Source organism: Typopeltis vanoorti, chromosome 13 (assembly GCF_054136105.1).
Source record: "Typopeltis vanoorti isolate ZY-2024b chromosome 13, IOZ_Tvanoo_1.0, whole genome shotgun sequence".
NCBI classification, from domain to species: Eukaryota; Metazoa; Arthropoda; class Arachnida; order Uropygi; family Thelyphonidae; genus Typopeltis; species Typopeltis vanoorti.
This window is the reverse complement of record NC_143561.1, coordinates 108004055-108023442: the sequence shown is the minus strand read 5'-3', so window position 1 is coordinate 108023442 and position 19388 is coordinate 108004055. Positions and strand designations below refer to the sequence as shown.

General features: G+C 34.7%; 1 protein-coding gene across 1 annotated transcript in view; it reads right to left on the bottom strand.

Annotated features, from left to right (window-relative positions):
* LOC150100450 (patched domain-containing protein 3-like) overlaps positions 1-19388 on the bottom strand; it is a 33851-nt gene that overhangs the window by 2862 nt on the left and 11601 nt on the right. The window contains exon 2 of the mRNA XM_090402960.1: positions 937-1269. Within this exon, the coding sequence (XP_090259086.1) occupies positions 937-1269 (333 nt within the window). The remainder of the gene's footprint in view (positions 1-936; positions 1270-19388) is intronic.

Below are 19388 nucleotides of genomic sequence, written 5' to 3'. Positions count from 1 at the left end.
GAAACCTGTCTGCAAATTAAACAGTTGAGAGGTGAACTTTAGTAGGACACCCTTGCTTTTGTCAAGTCGTTTTCCTTACTAGAAGACCTCTTTGTGCTGATGAAAGTTAGATGCTTAACGTATTGAGGATAAGAAAGAAAAATACATGAAAAAAAAAAAAACAAGAAAAACCATATGATGTAATAGTTTTAGGAAAATCCAAATGAAAATATAAAACCAAGAGTGATTTATAAAACACAAGTCCTGACTGAATGTTGTTTTGAGGGAAAGCCTAAAATCTCTAGAAAAGACCAATTTCGACTTATTTTGAAATGTTTATATTGCCGCGGTATTTTTGTGCATAAATACATATAAAATATAAATAATTAACAAATATGAAAATTGAGAAAATAGGCTATGAGTGTTAAGAAAAAACTACACACCAGAGTCGATGGAACAGTCGCGCAGTTGAAAATATCAAGATCTAAAAGAAAGGAGGAAGGAAATACACTGAGAAAATCTGGTTTTTCCCACTGTATTTAATAGTAATTGTTCAAAATTGTATTGCTGGCACCCAAACGCAGTCGCATCTGATAAATTTTTGCTTCATTGTTGGCACGCCTGAGCGCCAACAATACAGCATGTCAAACAAGGCAAATTGTATTTATATTATAATATTTTATCTTCATGCATCACGACAAATATGTATAGTGTACATATTTGGGTAGTTAATTTTCAGATTTGTAGTTATTACAAAAGCAGAGCCGTCTTAACCCACTAAGCAACTAAGGCAACACTTAAGAAAATTGTTCTTAATGTGGCGCCATCTAGTAAATATAAATAAAATAAAATAAAAATATAAAAGATAACAAATGAAAAGGAAGTTGGGAAGCAGGCATTTATGATACGCGTGTGTGAGATTAACATTAAAAAAAGAAGAAAAAAAAAAGCACTTACTTGCCATCGATTTCGGCATAGTCGGAACACACACAATCGAATGCAGATTGCGTTCCTCTGCGTAACCGCAGACAGCCATGCACCCTCCAAAGAAAGTGATGTGATAGACGTACGTAAAGAAAACAGCCATAGAGGTGTAAATACAAAAGATGCGGACGGACGGGAAAGGTGTGATGACCCCTATCCAAAACGAAATAAAGTTGGTCAGCGACGTTATCGTAATGGAAACTCCTGCGTCTCCGTAACACTGAGCTAAGCGTTCAGGAACGCTCCGATTCTGATCCGTACGTCGCCAAGCAGCCAATAACACAAAAGTGTCATCCATGCCGATACCTAGAAAAAATATTGATATCAATTCCTGGTCAGATTCATCAATTCAATTTTTAATTTATTTATTGAATTAACTAAGTTAACGACAACAGTTATGTCATTATTATGTCACCTTCAATGTATTAAATAAAAAAAAAAGCATCGTCATTGCCAACCCCCCCCCCCCCAACCTGAAATTCACTCTTAGGAAAACGTGCACTTCGTCACGAATTTTAATTATGTGGTGACACTTGGTTTATGTTGCGCGTAAGGCGCTTTAAAATCCATTTAGTTGCAATACTGTGTAATCACTAACAATAAAGCTCATGTTGCACGCGTCACTGCTTCCATGGAGTGTTATTTCAGTATGGAGGTTCTCCAATGATTATGGCAACTTTTACGCATGACTAACTGCTACATGAAATACGAGCTAAAATGTTTTAATTAGTTATTTTATTTATCTTTTTAGATAATATTTCAATTTCCTTTGGTTAATTACTCCATCACGCAGGTAAACAAATAAGCCTTTGATAAAATATAAAATACTTAGTGTATTTTTAAAAAATATTGCTGAGTTAAAGATCGACAGACAATTTAAATCTTTGTCATAATTTTTCACAATGAAAGTATTTATTAAAAACAATTATACTTTTAGAAATAAAGACTATTTCGATGGAAAATAAATAAAAATAAATTTACTAGCTTTAGCGCCATCTAGTTTTGTCAGTCAGCAGATAATACGTCTCAGTAACAAACTTTAATTTAAAATAAGCGAAATTATGCCTGGCGAATTTATGCTATTGATTATAACATAACCAGCTAGGAAATTACACTTCAGAATTTAATTTTTATTCGCGTTCCTTTGTTAACAATATCATTATTTTATTTACTAACTTCTTGCCTAAATACCACGGCCACATGCATCGTAATGGCAGCCCGAACTCAATCACACATGCGCAGTGTGACGCATGTCGCAAACGATGTTTTGTATGAGACCAAAGTATTTTATGAAAAGTGAACAAGCTGTTTCCTCCGAAATATTATAGCATGCATTGATATTTATTTATTTTTCTTTACTATGGATTATAACTCAGCATGTGTGAGAAAAGGAGTAAAATGCATTGACTTTTTGTTCTTCTAAAGTCATGTTGTCTTCCGTTTCTAAGGCAACTGCGCACGTGTATTATGGTTATAATCGCGTGCTACTGCAATGGTTTGAAATCATGCACTGTTTTTACTACAAATAGAGCGTATGTACTGAGAATTTTTTTTTCTTATTTTGTTTTTTGAGAATTGCTACCACACATGTACGAGTTTAATGCTAACAAATCATAACATTTTGAAGTATCCATACGTTTATTTTATTTTTATTTATTTTTTGAGGAGGGGATATTCATATCCTGTTAGGTAAAAGTATACTGTCTTACTGGAATGATATTGTCTCATTATATAACTTGACATTTAAAACTTTCATCTATTTCTATATTCACTACTATCTCGTTTGTATTTAATGTATTCTTTTTTTTTTCTTTGTTTCCAATTGCCTTAGTCTTTCTTCGGTTGTATTGTCCAATACACACCTGTCGGTTTACAAGAAGGCGAAATATGAAAGCATGGTTTTTTATTTTGCCATCTAATTACCGTAAATTTCACTCACTACACTGAAAATAGACGCGCGTTGAATCCTCCCAAACAATAAATGATCGTCAATATGAATTCCGTCACTGTCGATCAACTGGAGATCTCCTTGGTTATGCTGCCTATCTCTGGGCAAATGACATGGAAAATTTTAGGGAAGGGAATCGGAAAAGATTGCTCGTAATATCTCTAACGTGTTTGGCCTATTATCTAAGCTTCCGGCATATGGTTTTACTTTCGGATTACAGCAAGCGGGTCGACAACTAATATTGGTATTCCACAAAGATCTACTCTTTCATTTACTCTGTTCCTGCTGTATATGAATGACCATCGTCATTTGACTGTGAATCCAAAATAGTTTTAATGACAACACACTGCACTCCTCTCTCTCTCTCTCTCTCATATTAGACGAGCCTTGCAACACGCATATTACCAGCATTTTCAGAATATCAACGTCTATAATCCTGAATTCGGATTTTCAAACCATTCTGGTAACCTTGTTAATTTCGGTGCTAGTAAAACTCAATCCTGTTTTATTTCAAAAATATATTTCCAATCTTATTTTCGCGAACACCGAAATATATAAGATTTATCCCTCTCTCTCTCTCTCTCTCTCTCTCTCTTTGTCGGCATAAACATATTACAAATATTACTTCCTCGGTATCCAAATTAGGATTTATCTTTCCCTCAAGGTATTAACACTTTTGAAACTATTATTCCTATACAAATTCCAAATCCGTCCAACCATTGAATACTGTGGAAGAATACCCCCCCCGCCCCCAGCAGTTTCCAAACAATATTTGACTCCATACAGAAAAGCAGTTAGATTGATGAATGATCGATCTTTCATGCAGGCGTTCGGTTTTTACTGCTTGCATTTTCTACAAATATTTCAATGGTCTGTTCATCGAAATAGGAGTTGATAATTCCCCTATTATCTAATGTTTAGCACTTCCATCTCTAAACTGACAGAACCAGTGTAATAATAGCTTTCCTTCTTATATATTTCTTAGAGAGTACAACCTACAAGTCTTGAGATCCAATTAACAAGCTCTGTCTTCCTCATTTCTGCTCCTCCATGATACTAATACTCTATAGATTAATAACAACTTCTCAAGGATGACTTTACTATATTAAAAAAAAGCTTTATTTTGTTTCCTGTTGTTTGATTTAAGGAATTTATCTACAAGTTCTCCAATTTTAATGGCTTTTTTTTTGTTTTAATTTCTGTTGGTTCTAAAAAGCCTAGATAAAAAAAAAAGAAACTTGTATTGTAAGCAAGTCAATAATTATACAAATAAATACATGTTAGACCTTCAACTGTAATAGAAAAAAAATATTATCTTGTTGGCCTTGAGAGTAAATAATTACATTTAATTTTGAAAATGTATTACAATATCTACCTGTGGGTTAGAGATTATCAAGGAGAACCAGTTAATAGTAGAAAATTTTGTATTCGGTTTGAGTGTCACCTTCATGTTGGTAAGCATGCCGATTACATATTAAACATTTCTGATAATTTCTTCGAGGTTATTGGTTTTTATGTTGGCTTTTCAGTAATCGTTAAAATGCAATTAGTTAAAGAAATGAACCTGAAAATCGGTTATATACATAAATGTGAATCGATGACTCTTTTGCTTTTTACATTTGTTAATAGCAGTTAATTGAGAAGTACTGTCATTGTTGAACCAAACGACAATTAAATTTTGTGTGTAAATTATATTGTTTAGTAAATGCTGTAAATCTCACGAGATTTTATTTCAATAATGAAAGACTCACAAACTTAATATTTATGAAAAATAAATGATAATGTTTAATAGGCTTTAACACGCATTTCTTGTTATTTGTCACATCGGATCAGTGTTTAATAGGCTTAACACGCATTTCTTAATAGCATTTATCACAGAACTCGAAAATACAATTTGCCATATTCTATCTTCTATTTACATCTATTTTCGCCACTTTTGGTGATATTTGCAAAGGGAATTTCGTAATCTTCGAAAATAATTAATCCTGTTGACAATAATTAAAAAAAAAATTAAAGATGTTAAAGTGCTTAATTATTTTCATAATAGTTGAGAGATTACTTGATTCCCCTTAGCTCAGTAACTTGTTTTTCAGAAGTAATTCTTCTGACTAATCTTCGTGCTAGGCGAAAATTAAGTCGAACCCATTCAAGGTCATTCCTGTACGGATAAACAAACTGAGCGAAGTTACTTTGAAACTTTTTTTCCCCCGTATTTTTACCTACATGCGAATTGATTTAAATCAAGATTCTGATTCCGATTACTAAATTTCATAATAATCTGTCCAGCTCTAGTGGAATTGTGAATCTTATGTTAACATACACAAAACTAATATGATAAGTGCTTAATAATATTGGGAACAAATGTTCAATATACTACACAGAATATAGATTAAAGGGAACTAGGGGGCATAGTATTTTTTCGTTTGTTATTATTGTATTTTTAGTAATTGTGTGCTGCACAAGCGCTTAAACTTGCTCTAGATTGTTGCGACAGCAAAATGACGTAATCGTTCAAGAATATTATTACGTAACACACTTTTTTTTATGATTGTTAGTACTCATTTCCATAATTGTTATCCTCTTTATATACGTCATATTGGAGGGGGGGAGTAAGCTTAAGCATTAAATAAATAATAAGAAGGAAGCATGAGGAAAGTGAATAAATACTAATAGGTAATAGGTAGGGGGGAAAAAAAACTACGTGAAAAAAAAGTAGAAGAAAAAAAATTGAAATAAAAATGGAAGGAAGAGAGAAAGTGGGCGATCAACAAGTGAACAAAAAAAAAAAAAGGAATTATAAAGGATTGATTGATGGCAAAAGAGGCTGACATATTTATGGTATTCACAAAAGAAGTTTTTACTGCATCGAAGGCTCTCTACTCCGGTACACATCCCCGAGGCTAGTGTGTTCTCCGTAAGCCTCTATGATAGTCTTCCCTGCAGCTCGGTTTATGGGAAACTCGTTGTGTAGGTGGGTTCCTGCGCCACCACAACTTGACATTCCCGCAGGGACTTTCCAGTAGGGCGAACACAGCTTCTTGTCACCTAAGCCGACTTGGATTACAAAAGCTTTGTAACTGAGAGAGAATGGATGAGTGATTGCACGTATCGGGATAGATGGTGCTGAGGCACATCCGAAAGCTGCTTGTTGGATAAAATACCTTCGATCAGAGTTGCTGCAGTTCTTTAGTCTGCTCCCTTTAAATTTTTATGTCCTTCGGTCTTGTACTCTTACACTTTTAACACTTCTTTTATTCATTTTAGGGGAAAGCTTTGATTTTTCTTTTCACTCATTTAAAGAACATACGGGTGACAGAGTAAGTAGGTCATGCGCATTGAGTAATTGTCAGTACTTTCGTAGGATATTATGGCACCTTTTGTAATTAGACAGGAGGAAAGACGATCTGCAAAACTTTGCATAAGAGTAAAGAAAGAGAGAGAGAACAATGGGGGAATCTGTCGCTCTCAATTAAGGTCAACAACTAATATCCTTCTCTGTACTTCCTCTACCCGCAAGGACCAGACTGGTGTGGCAAGAGGAAGACCTTCGAATTGACACATGACTGGCTTTCAATATCTGACTTGAGGAATTGAACACGCGCTAACCAAGGACACTATCCGAGTTCAAGCACGTGCTTTTTTTATCAGTTTGGATAGTTAACCCTGATTCCGGACATAATACTGGCTTATTCTGTAAAAAAGGTATTGAGTATGGTTCCTTTTATCCATGACATCTCAACTACCACTTATTTTGGCCTTCAAAATGTTTTCATTCATGATTGCTTGTTGACCTTTCTCAGAATTCTTATCTTGTTTATGATTACCCTGTCCTAGTTTTGGCAAGCTGAGATTTTGAATATAAATTTTCTTTTTGGCTCGTCATCGAGTGCTTCCTTCTCAGTAAAAGGTGTATTTGGCTTTGCAACTGAAGACGAGTTAATCGGTCTCAGATAGCAAATGATATTAGTATGGTATTGACTACATAGCCTTAATTTCAAGTACCAAAAGTAATTCGATGGACATTTCTTGTAGAATATCCAAATCGTTCATGATGACGTCTTTGAATTACTATCATCTTGGATCGATTTTCATCGAAGCAATATCATTAAGTTACTTGCAATGGTACTTCCATTTGAAGTATATCAGAAACTATTTACAATATTGCTTTGGTTACTTAGTCGTAGTGACTGCGAGCATGCGCAGTGAACGTCAAGAGTTGTGTATAGATCACCGTACAACTGTTCCAGATATTTTGTGAAGTGTTTTTTATTATGTTCGATTGGAAGATACTTTTTAAAAATGACCCACAGTCTGGCCTTCGGTGTCGTTTCAGATTAGATCCCAGACCCTTCACTTTCCAATAGAGCAAAAAAAAAAAAAAAAAAAAAATCTCCTCCTGTATACTACTGTTATCTTTTTAGGAGCATGCAGTGGGTTAGACTATGCTTCGTTTACTTCATTTCTAGAGTGTTTCGGGGCAAGTGCTTCGTTCATGAAAGGAGATTTGTTTACGGTTTTTGTTTTGATTGGAGGTGTTGTCGAAGATTTTATCTGCTAATTGTATCATGTGGAGGCGTGAGAGAACAATTTACTGTATTTTTGATGGTTTAGATTGCTTATAGTAGCGACCAATGGCGGCCGGTGAAAATTTTAAGTGGGGGAGCTGCATATACAAAATAAAAATAAAAAATTCTTTTTTTGCTAATCAGTAACCAATATATTAATAAATAAATTTAAATGTTAAAAAATTGCTTTATTAAAAATATTTCACCCTCACCACGAACAGACATCAATGATAAAAGTTTCGTGTCTCACAGAAATAACGCGCGCAAGCATACGATACACTGCCCAAACGAGCAGTGTCGGAATCGCTTGTAACGTGCAATGAGAAGCGCAAAGGAACATCGGCGAGTCTACCTGCAATTGACGATCATTCTCACACTGCGTTAGATCGCAGTGCATTTGTTTCGTGTAACGCTAACGATTGAAAAAATATAATTCTTTCCATATTTTCAAAATGACACTTGTCATAATTCAGCCTTGTATCTTTAATAAATAAATAATTATATGTTATTTTAACAAAATAAAATAAGATTTGCAAAAAATAGTTCACCCTTTCGTATCTCACAGAAATAACGCGCGCGCGCGCATACGATACACTGCCCAAAGAGCAGTGTCAGATTCACTAGTTACGTGCAATGAGAAGCGCAAACGAATATCGGCGAGTCTGGCTGCAATTGGTTGAACGTGATAATTCCGACACTGCGTTAGGTGGCAGTGTATTTGTTTCTTAATCTAAAGCGTTAATCGAACAATTCCAATTATTAACTATTCAATCAATGTCGAAATATGCTGTAACCTTTAACATGTTGTATTGCATTTATATAATGTTGTAAGCATTATTTTTATTTATAAACACAAACAGAATTTAATTTTTTCATTTTTTCCTTAGGGGGGGGGGGCTGCAGTGTCGCAGTGCTTATGTACGAGCCGCCACTGGTAGCGAACAAATTAATCCGAACAAGCCGAATTTTCGTCAAGCTTTTGGTTTGGTTTTTGTTTCATTTCGCAGTAATTTTGGTTTTGATTTCGGTTTTATTTCACTATTTTGGTTGAGTACTGCGTGTTTTAACTATTTTAAATGTCTCTAGAATGTTTATTAATAGTGTAAACAAGTTGACATTCATAGTGTTTTATTCGTTTTGTGTAACTATAAAATCAATACATCTCCAAGAAAGTATTTAAATATCTGTACTCTTTCTCAGCACACATCCACAATTCAAAGACAAATTGCCACTGAGTGGGGTGCTGGGTTGGGTACTGCTAATGCGATTTTAAAGAGGTTTATGGAGACAGTACCTTTTACTCCTGACAGAAAAAGAAAATGTGGGCGAAAGAGGGAAAAATTACACTTACTCAAGATCATTTACTAGTTAGGAAACGCAAAATGAATCCAAGATTGTCTGCCGTAGGCCTAAATAGAGGCTTGGCAGCTAGTGGGATTAATGCTTCTGACATGACAGTTCGTCGAAGATTGTTGCAAGCAGGGAGGACAGCCTACAGACCAAAAACGAAGCAACTGTTGACGAAGGCTATGCAAAAAAAAAGATGCTCCAGGGGAAAAAAGTGTAGAAAGACTAGACTGGTGAGAAGTGGAAGGAAGTCATTCTCAGATGAAAGCCATTTCTTTGTCCAAGGAGAGCGAGTATATGTTCGCAAATCAGCGGCTGAGAAGACTTCTCCTGCCCACCTTCAAGCTCCTAAACACCCAGCTAAAAAGATGTTCTGGGGTTGTTTTACACATGGCCGTCCAGGATCACTTGCGCCTGTTGACGATATGATGAAACGTGACCAGTATATAAAAATATTGCAGAAAGGAGTGGTCCACAGATCCAGAAAGACAAAGAACTCATCTTCCAACACGTTCTCGCTCCATGCAACACTTAAAATAAGTGAAAGAATTCCTCAAAAATCACACCATCCAATTGCTTCAGTCAGAGGCGCAGCTAGGGAGGGGCGAAGGGGCGGCACTTTGATCCTTTTTGAATTTTTGCAGTTACGGTAATTCTAAAATACAGTCTCGAGAACTCATTTCCAAAGATTGTAATACTACTGCGAATTTTCTTCACAATTGCTGTAAGTGTTGCTAGTTGTGAGAGGAGTTTTCTAAATTTGAAATTGATTAAAAATTACCTACATTACTATGAAATAGACTTCGCCAATGTCATCGACGATTTTACTAACAGAAAAGCAAGAAAAATAACATTTTAGAACATTGAAATTAAAGTTTTATTTCAAAAATAAACATAGTGTTTTAATTTATTTCCCTAAAGGTCATTTTGACTTTTTGTATTGAGAGGGGCGGCAAACTCAGGGACCGTCTCGGGCGGCAAAAGGTCTAGCTACACCACTGGCTTCAGTAACTCTCCTGACATTACCCAATGGAAAGTTTGTGGACATAGTGAAAAAGAGACTTGGAAATTTAAATTGTGATACAAAGGATAACTTACTACCATCCATTATAAAAGTATGTTTTGTAGATGCGGAAATAAGAAAAACGTGTTCTACGATGGTAGAGTCCATGCCTAAGCGAATTAATGAACGTATTACGAATATAGGAGCACATATTAAATTATTAGGTGAAGTTGGAGTTTAATTTTTGCATTTATTTTCTTGAGAAATTCAAAATTTTCTTTAAATTGTAAGTGTTCGGATTAATTTGTTCGCTACTGTAGATTCTTATATAGATGGGATTAAGTAAGGAACTCTTAAAATATTTTACAAAGAGCTCAGTAAGTTCAGCCCGACTCGTAAACCAGTGTCATTGGTCTTAAGTAAATTATCAATTCTTCTTCAACTGTCCGTCCGCTAGGACAGGTAGAGTCGACTGGTTATGGGGTCACAGCGAATTATTGCAGCCGGTACGCCATTCCTCTGCTACATTCCCTAAGGGAAAGTATTTATGCCTGTAGATCTGTGAGGACGGTTTTGCCTAGAGAAAGAGAAAAACCCTCTTCTTCCGTATGAGACCGGCTAACTCACCATTTGATTGAAAATACCTGATATAGGTTCCTCAAGTCATGGAGGGGAATCGCATCCTGATCTTTCCAACCAAAGGACTCATCTATACCAACTGAGCTACAGTAGCTCATTCTTATCGTTCCTACAAGGAAGCAAAATATAGATGGGATTAAGTAAGGATAATACAATACATATATATATTGTATACCTATCAAGCCACCCGTGGGAAGGTCAGAACAACACTTGCCACGTGTAGCTAAAGTGTGAGAGTGAAAGATGCATTCCTGGGTGTTTTTTTAAGTCCGGATAAATTTTTCTTGGTAATAAAAGAGTAATGATGGAAAAGAGGTCGCGGCATTGCCACAAAAGTTACCCACTTTGCAAATTTATTGTTAAGAGGTTGTGTTTAAGTGTCCTTGGAAAACTAGTTTGTATTCTGTTGATAAATTCAAGAGAATCGCCTTAATAAGTCGTTGTTAGTGCATGGTTGTATTTAGTGGCTGGACTAGTGTATTTAAACAGCACTTTTATCTTTTTTTTTTCTTGATACCAATTTCCCACCTTGTGCTTTTTTTTTCTTTTTTTTTATCTTAAACAGTGCTTATTAAACGGGTTTTGCAGAGTGCTTGAGAAGTTCTTTTTTTTAGTATAGTTTGAATTTAATGTCGACAAGTATTAAGGCAAATAGGCGAGTATTGATTTCGTAAGCCTTCTTATTCAGTGGTATATATGTATATATTTTTTTTTTCTTTTTTTCTTTTTCTTTTTTTTTTTAAGAATTGAATGACTAGAACCGAGATAAATCTCGGTTCTAGTCATTCAATTCTTTTTAAAAAAATATGTATGTTAACCGAGTTAATGATCATTCTTTCATATATATATATATATATATATATATATATATATATAGTGTATATCTGTTTTTGATAAACATAGTGGTCTCTATTCAGGATTGAATATTTATTTCTAAAGCTGGTAACGACTTCTTTTTATCGTTATTACGTCATTTAGATAGGCCTAATATTCATCTGTCCACCTTGATGTTCTGCAAAATATCTCTGCTCATGAATTTTTAAGTATGGACCCATAGACAAACAATATTATACAGTACACAACGCCTTGAGTAAATAACGTTTTCTTAGAAGGACACGGTAACCTTCTTTTCCAAAGATAGAATAAAGATTCTGGTCACGGACTTGTGAGCCTCTTTGTTGTCAGTACAATTTGCGTACTCCTCTATCCTTGAAGGAAAAAGAGAGAGTGGAAGACAAGTACATTAAAGCCTTCTACTATGAAACTTCCGGTACTTTAGGAAATATTTTTAAACTAAATCTACATTTATATCGAAATGAGATGTAATATTCAAGGTGTACAGCAGTTTTACAAAATCAGTGTTGTAGACCACGTGCACTTTGCCAATCCCTGTGTTTGAACTTTTTCGCATGTGAGATTTTCGGTTTAAGGAAGAAGAATAGCTGACTAACGAAGTATTCTGGTCAGGAATTCTAAATTAAGTTACCTAATAGAACAGGGGGATATTATCATTCTTCCTTATTTCTTAGCCGAATGTATAAAAACTTGCAAAATTTCTAAAATAGACTTGAGAACTTAAGCCATTTAGGCTCTGTCATTACTTCAGTTTTTCACGATTTGTGATTTGGACCCGTGATGAAGGTATCATCTGTAAATAGAGAAAAGGTAAACTAACGAAGGTCTTAATCAGTTTGACATCGTTATAAAAAATTGACTATTTTTTTGTTCTTTCGAGGCATCTGACCTTGACAAATTTATGACGAATCACAGCTTTGCGCTAAAAGAGGTGATATTTCCTCCGAGGGATGATTCGTGAGGGATTTTTGAATATTACGCTCTTGTGTGTGAGAGAGAAGAGAAAGAGAGGAGAGAATTGTTCCTTTCAAGACCTTTATACGTCCTGCCAGTAACTTAGTAACCAAGACCACTTTTTTTTTCCCTCTTATAATCATCCCGGCTCGATTTTATGCTTTTAATTACCAGAGATCTCTGCTTCCTGAAATGCAAAGATCTTACTGTTCCATGAAATGCTAAACACACTAAATTTCATTCACCAGAGGGAGTTTTATTTATCAAGCCACAAGGAAATAAGTTTTGTCACCGAAGAGTACAACTTATTAGTTACGCATATTTAGATAGCGAACTGGAGGTTATGCTTCAGTCAGTTCTGTCGTTCAGGTTCGCAAATACGATATCAGATAATATACATGAGCTTTTTTCGTAAATGAATATCAACGCCAGGTGGTGCTTTTGAGACAGTTAACTTGTTAGATCTGATTAAATATTTCAAGGATTTAAAAACAGTTCCTCGTTTATATCATTCCTTTAAAATTATACTGAGAGATGTTACTAACTGCGGTTTGTGACAGTAGTTAAAATCTCAATTAACATCGAAACTGGGAATTTTTAACTCGCTATTACGAAACAATCAATCGCATGACATCATCAGTAAGTCATAGATTCAGGCTTGGCGATCAATCTGTTTATTCTGTCTACTTCCCTGGAAACTTAGCTGGCGCTGTTTAGTATTGTACCGTCCGTACAATAACACTAGGTGCAACGCTTGACGACAGCGTTCACTGAGAATGAAGGGGAAAGGTTATATGCATCGACCTGTTGTCGTTATTGGTTGGTTACAGTTGGCTGACTTATTTTGGTCAACTCAAGTCGAATATTGATTTCATAGTACAAGTACCAGAAGAGGAAAATATTAGTATGGCGTCTCTATATCACACAAAAACATTGACCCCCTGACGACATCGTAAAATGGATAAATTCTTTTTTTTTTTTTTTTTTAATCGAGTTTAGGATCAGAATTGTAATGAACTTGACTTGCAACTGAAATAGGGAAGGATTGCGCAGATCACACGATTACTATTACTATAGTAAAAACATATTGACTTGAAGCCTTTGGTGGGCTTTCTTTAACATGCTCAGACTATTAACCAAATGGTTACAGGTTATTTATATCTAATACTCGACAAAAATGTATCAATAGAATTTTATTTTCGCTTGATTACAAAGCAAATTATACTTGTCAAGAAATTGCATGTGAAGTATTTTCCAGACTACGCTACTTGTATATAAATGCTTATGATTTCACGAGATTTGTCTTAGCATCCCATAATGCAAAGCACACTTCCTTTCGGATGTGCATTAAGATAGGATCACTATCCAGACCGGTTTCGACCTTTATTGAAGTCTCATCAGTGAGAGCTAGACCCAGCAAGATACCAAGGTAAAGATTAAACCAGAATATAATTTCTTGGCAAGTATAAATCATCATCATCATTATAACACTAATGACGGGTATAGATCATATTGGTTTGTTACAGTCTCATTATCCATCTAATATCCTTTTTTGAGGTCTACTCTGCCTTCTCTTTTCAATTGGCTTATATTTTAGTATTTGTTTAGGATGTCGGGTGTTGGCCATTCGGTTTACATGTTCAATCCATTTTTGTTTAGAATTGTTTAGTTTTTCTTCTGTTGATTTTGTTTTTAGTTCTTTTAAAATGTCTTCGTTCCTTTTTTTTTATCTAATAACGTGTATTTTGCAGTTCTTCTCATAAATCTCATTTCAGCCAAAATTTCACTGCCATATAATAATGTGGATACTGCTAAACTATTGTATATTTTCAAGCGTGTTTCTTTTTGTACTATATTTGGGTTGAGTGTTCTATTTATCAGGCCTATAATCTGTAAAAAGTTTGAAGTTTTAATTTTATGTCTTTTTCTCCTTCATATGATATTTTACATCCAAGATAACTGAAAGTATTTATCTGTTCTAATATTTTATTATTAATAACTATTTTGCTTCTAACTGGAGTTTGTCCACAAGTATAAATCAAAATGTATTAATTTTAGCGTTTGTCAAACAGTGTCACTCTTAACCCCCCCCCCCAACTTTTGGGCAGTACTGGGCTGTTTTAAGTCTTCACGATTCATTATCGCTGCAGCTCGAGTCCGGTAATTACAGCGTGAAAGGTGACTAGAATATGGTGTAGACACTTGTGTGTTTATAATGAAACTAATGCATACATATGACGTAATCGCATGTTTATTTGTTAATCTAAGTTGCGAGGGTTAAAAAAATTCTTCCGGAGAAATAGCCAATTATGTATTTTATAATAATGTAATGTATAAATTTTAAAACTATTGCATAATGCAATTTTTAATTGCATACGATAAATGGAAAACTTAGATTAAGTTTTTTTGCATAATTTGGCTCCGTAAGCAGCTGCCTGTGTCGTCAAGCAAGGATTTTTCACTGATTCAATAGGAAGAATAAAATGCAAAAAGTACGCTGTGAATGGCTTCGCTAAAGACTGGAACGTACTCAAGAGCCTGAAGTGTTGCAACGTCTCTGAAGTCCTCGTCAAGTAGGTCGAATTCCTCCCCCCCCCCCCACTTACCCTATGAAACTGCGTAAGAAGGTTGAGCGAGGGCAACAAAGGATCGTAATATTCAGCAGAAGGGAATTATGAGCATTGTCGAGGATCTGGCCCTGGACGATGCTAACTCCGAGAAGTGTCTTTTGTCGTAGCAGGAATTTCATAAGACAGTTATGTGGTCTCAATGAAAGGTCATGAAAATATGACATATTCAAGGTCGGAAGTTTCGACAGTACCTTACTTCTTTTTTTTTTTAAGCCCTTACTGACACCTGACACTTTAGCCTGAAATTAAAAATTTTTTTTAACTTGATTTTTTTCATGCGGCGTGCTTTTTTTGGAGGGAGATATGTTTTTTGGTTATTATTTGAATTTGTAGTTTTCCATCACCACCTTTAAATGAAAAGTTTAACATTCTGTCACTTAGTTGACAACACTCAAAGGGAAAGAAAAATTACGCGTAAGGTTTTAGCTGATTTTCAAATAATTGTGTTTTAAAGATGGATATTAAGTATTAAATGGATTATATGAACCCATCCATATTTTATAGCCGAATATAGAAATTTTTTTTTTAATGTTTTATCGTTTACAAGACTTATGAGAAACCGCCGGTATTAGAACTATGCTTAGTTTTTGCATTACTTATTTTTTTAAGTTTAAATTTCTTTCTATATTTGGCTATAAAATATAGATGGATCTATAATATCCTCTGTTTTAAATTTTACTTACACCAAATAGAAAGCTTTCGGCTCTATAATGTAAAAATTGATTATGCACTTAGCAAGGGCTTACTTATGATGAATATAAAGTTCTGAGTGGTACTATTATATTCTGGTTTAATCTTTACCTTGGTATCTTGCTGGGTCTAGCTCTCACTGATGAGACTTCAATAAAGGTCGAAACCGGTCTGGATAGTGATCCTATCTTAATGCACATCCGAAAGGAAGTGTGCTTTGCATTATGGGATGCTAAGACAAATCTCGTGAAATCATAAGCCTTTATATACAAGTAGATAAATTAAATATTTAAAATAAAGTATATTTAAGTCCTTAAAAGGACTTAAATATACTTTAATTTAAATTTCATCATTTGGGCAAGTAAGATCTGAACAGAAAAGTGCGTAATTCATATCTGTTAATATTCAGTATCAATTTTTTGGAAGAAAATTTGGTATTGTGGTCTACCGAGAACTTTAAAGCTCCCAACTTCTAATTAGCATAACGTTCTGTTAATTATGCATATAGTAAGTAAGGTTCAGTTTGTTGGAACTATTGTATTAACTTTGTCTTGCCAGTTAAAACAGTTGGACCTTATTGGGGCTAATAGATGAGAATATCACGGTGAAAATCAACTGAAATAAGGTGAGGGTTATCGTACAGGAAGAGATAAACTAATAGACTGCACACGGGCAGATACAAACAGTTACAAATGGAACGCGGAAAGTAGTTCTGTTTAAGATGAAAATATTACTTTTCCTCTTTTTTTGGCATTTCGGACAAGGTTTATGAAGGTTAAGAAATAGGGAAAAGTAGAAATATAAAATTTCGTAAAATTTAGACATATTGAAAATTGCCTTTTCTTGACATTTCGTTGTCTACATTTAGATAGTCTTCAGGTACAAAGTATGCCAAGGACAAAATTGAAAATTTTATCCTAGTGTTTTTTAATTTGCCAAGCAATTTTTGTGCGATCCTTTTCTAGAAAGACCAATATATCTCATTGTTGAATTTAGTATGCCTTTATTTCCACAATAAATAATAAATTATTACACAAGAAATTTGTATAAAAACATTAAACTATCTTTTGCATAAACAACAGCACCATTGCGAGTTACACTTGTTTTAATTTATATAGAGGGAGTTAATATTTAGTCTCGATACCAGGGTAAATATTGTGTCAGTCTATTTTATTTTATTTTTAATATATAATCATGTCAGTTGGCGGCAGGGATATTTTGCTTATACATTGGAACCTTCAGTTCGAAAAATACAAATATCATCTCTTCATTCTGTTTTCTATCTTGAATAATTCACAATATTCAACTGTGTTTATCTCTACAGAAAAACCGTGTTTTTCGTTTCTCTTTATTCAAAGAATTTATTGATGATCAAACACCACTTTTACATGATATTTCGTCAGTGACCATATGGCAGTAGCCATAGCAACTCACGCACTGGTTGTCGTTACAGTATTTAAGCCAAATTCTTCACTTGGGTGGCGCTGCTTCATCCGTATGGAGTGATGTAGGTCAATCAAACTGATTTCCAGGTTGCGAAAGATTTAATTGGGATGTCTGTCATCTAATTTACATCTTTCTTTTGTTTCTGGTTTAAAAAAAAATAAGAACTGTATCAGCTCAACCCCAACCTACGGTGAAGGCCTGCACGCCCCCAATGCAAACAAAAATCAGGCGGCGAGTGACCCAGATCATCCCAACATATGCGACGCTGACTTTATATTCGTTTCACTCCAATGACCTCCCGATTTTCCTTCGTTTTGATTTTTCTCCGCTATTTTCAGCTAATTCGTGGATGTCCTCTGTATGTGAACCGTAACTAGTTGCTCCAGTGAACACCATTGTTCGTAGCACACGTGTTGCTTTTGATCATCATCTTACGAAGTCACATACAGAGATTTTTTTTTTTTTTTAATGAGATTTCTTAGTTTTATTTCTAGAATTTTCTGGCTTCGTGATCAGTAATTCACCCTTGGGTACACCATTTGGAAATTACACAGAACACCCTATTTTATTCCTTTGTTTACATACTTAGGGCTAGGGTTAATTACAGCCGTCATGTTGTGTTAGTAAATAATTATGATGCACCTTGATGTGGTCAGAAGACGTGTCAGTTATCTAACAAGGAATTTTTTTTCTTAAGGAAAAAAAATTCCTTGCGAGCCCCATTGGAGTCTTTATCTTATGTGTCATCAGGAGCTATTTATCGTTGTTATTTCTAATTCTAATTTTTTAAATTTGTCTCATATAGCTTCGAGTTTCTGCAGCAAATTCGACAAGGGATAGACTGTAATTAGCATACTGACAGGACACGGATTTTTTTTTTTTTGGGATATATATATATATATATATATATATATATTGGAAATATAGAGGATGTACTGATGGAATGCATAAATAGGAAAGAGAGAAAACTTGAAAGAAAGAGAGAGAAAGATTATGAAATGAAAAGATCAGGAAATCAGAAAAATAAAAAAATAGGAGAGAGAGAGAGAGAGAATAAAAACACACAAAAAATTAAAAAAGAGAGAAGGAAAGTTAAGTAAATATAAAAGTAGAAGGATGGTATGAAAGAAATAAAATAGAAAAAGAAAAATAGTTTCGATAGTAAAAAGCACGTTTAAAGGTATTGAAACAACCAGGGTATTAAAAGTAAATTGATACCCTGATAAAGTGTTGTGTTTAACGACGTTTGGACATGTTTATCAGGGGGAAAAAATCAGGATTATGAAAGCTTATTCTTGGATTTAAAATTCGCCTGAAATCGTCAGAATAAAGCCGAATAGAATGGCACGTTTTACTGGCACAGATTGCCTGGGGAAGGGTTGGTATCCAGCCACTTTCTAATTAGGCCAAGTAGCGGTTTGCAGGCGTAAACTAGACTCCTCTATTAGTGCACTTTCATGACCTCATATGATATATTTGTCTTGGAAGGAAAAACGTATCAAAATAAGGAAAATAACTTATTTATAGATTTGCTTTTATGTGCGGATTTGGCGTCGTCAAACTAACCCTTTTTCTATGTTAATTCGCTCCGGATTTTAACCATGTAAAATGGCACGTAGCCTTTCGTGTGTGCTCACCGCTTACCAATAACCTTAGCCATTGTTTGTGTTGTTGCCATGAAAACGAAGGATTTAAAGCAGGTGCAATGATTTCTTCCACCATTAAGAGCCAGATGCATAATATTCTGCTTTCCTCGGACGGTAGTCTTAAGGTGATGGGTAACCCTCAAATTAAAGTACGTATTCACTTGCAAAATGAAGTTTGGAATATGGTTTGCTGGGTCAGTTTTTTTCCTTCGAGACCCGTTCTCAATTGAGAACACCAGAACCACCTATTTAAATATATGGTCCATTCGAAAATCGTTCTTGCCAGTTAAAACAGTTGGACCTTATTGGGGCTAATAGATGAGAATATCACGGTGAAAATCAACTGAAATAAGGTGAGGGTTATTTCATAGAGAGAAAGAAATACTAATTGCAACACAATCCTATATCATTGTTCATTGCAATTTTTCCTTGAGACTAGTGCACAGTTTTGGTTGAATCCTCATCCTGATGACTAACATATAATTCTAGTAGGCTCATCTATAAAGATAACTCCACTGACTGACAGGCTTAGTGAGATCTGTTTATCCATGTACTGATATCGTTGCATTCAACGTTTTGCGACTGACCAGCCTTAACCTCACGTAGACGTTGCATTGACAACAAATCCTTGACATGGATGGTTAACTGAATGAATTATTCAGCACTACGTGACCGGTTTTAATCTGTATTTCAAGTCAAAAT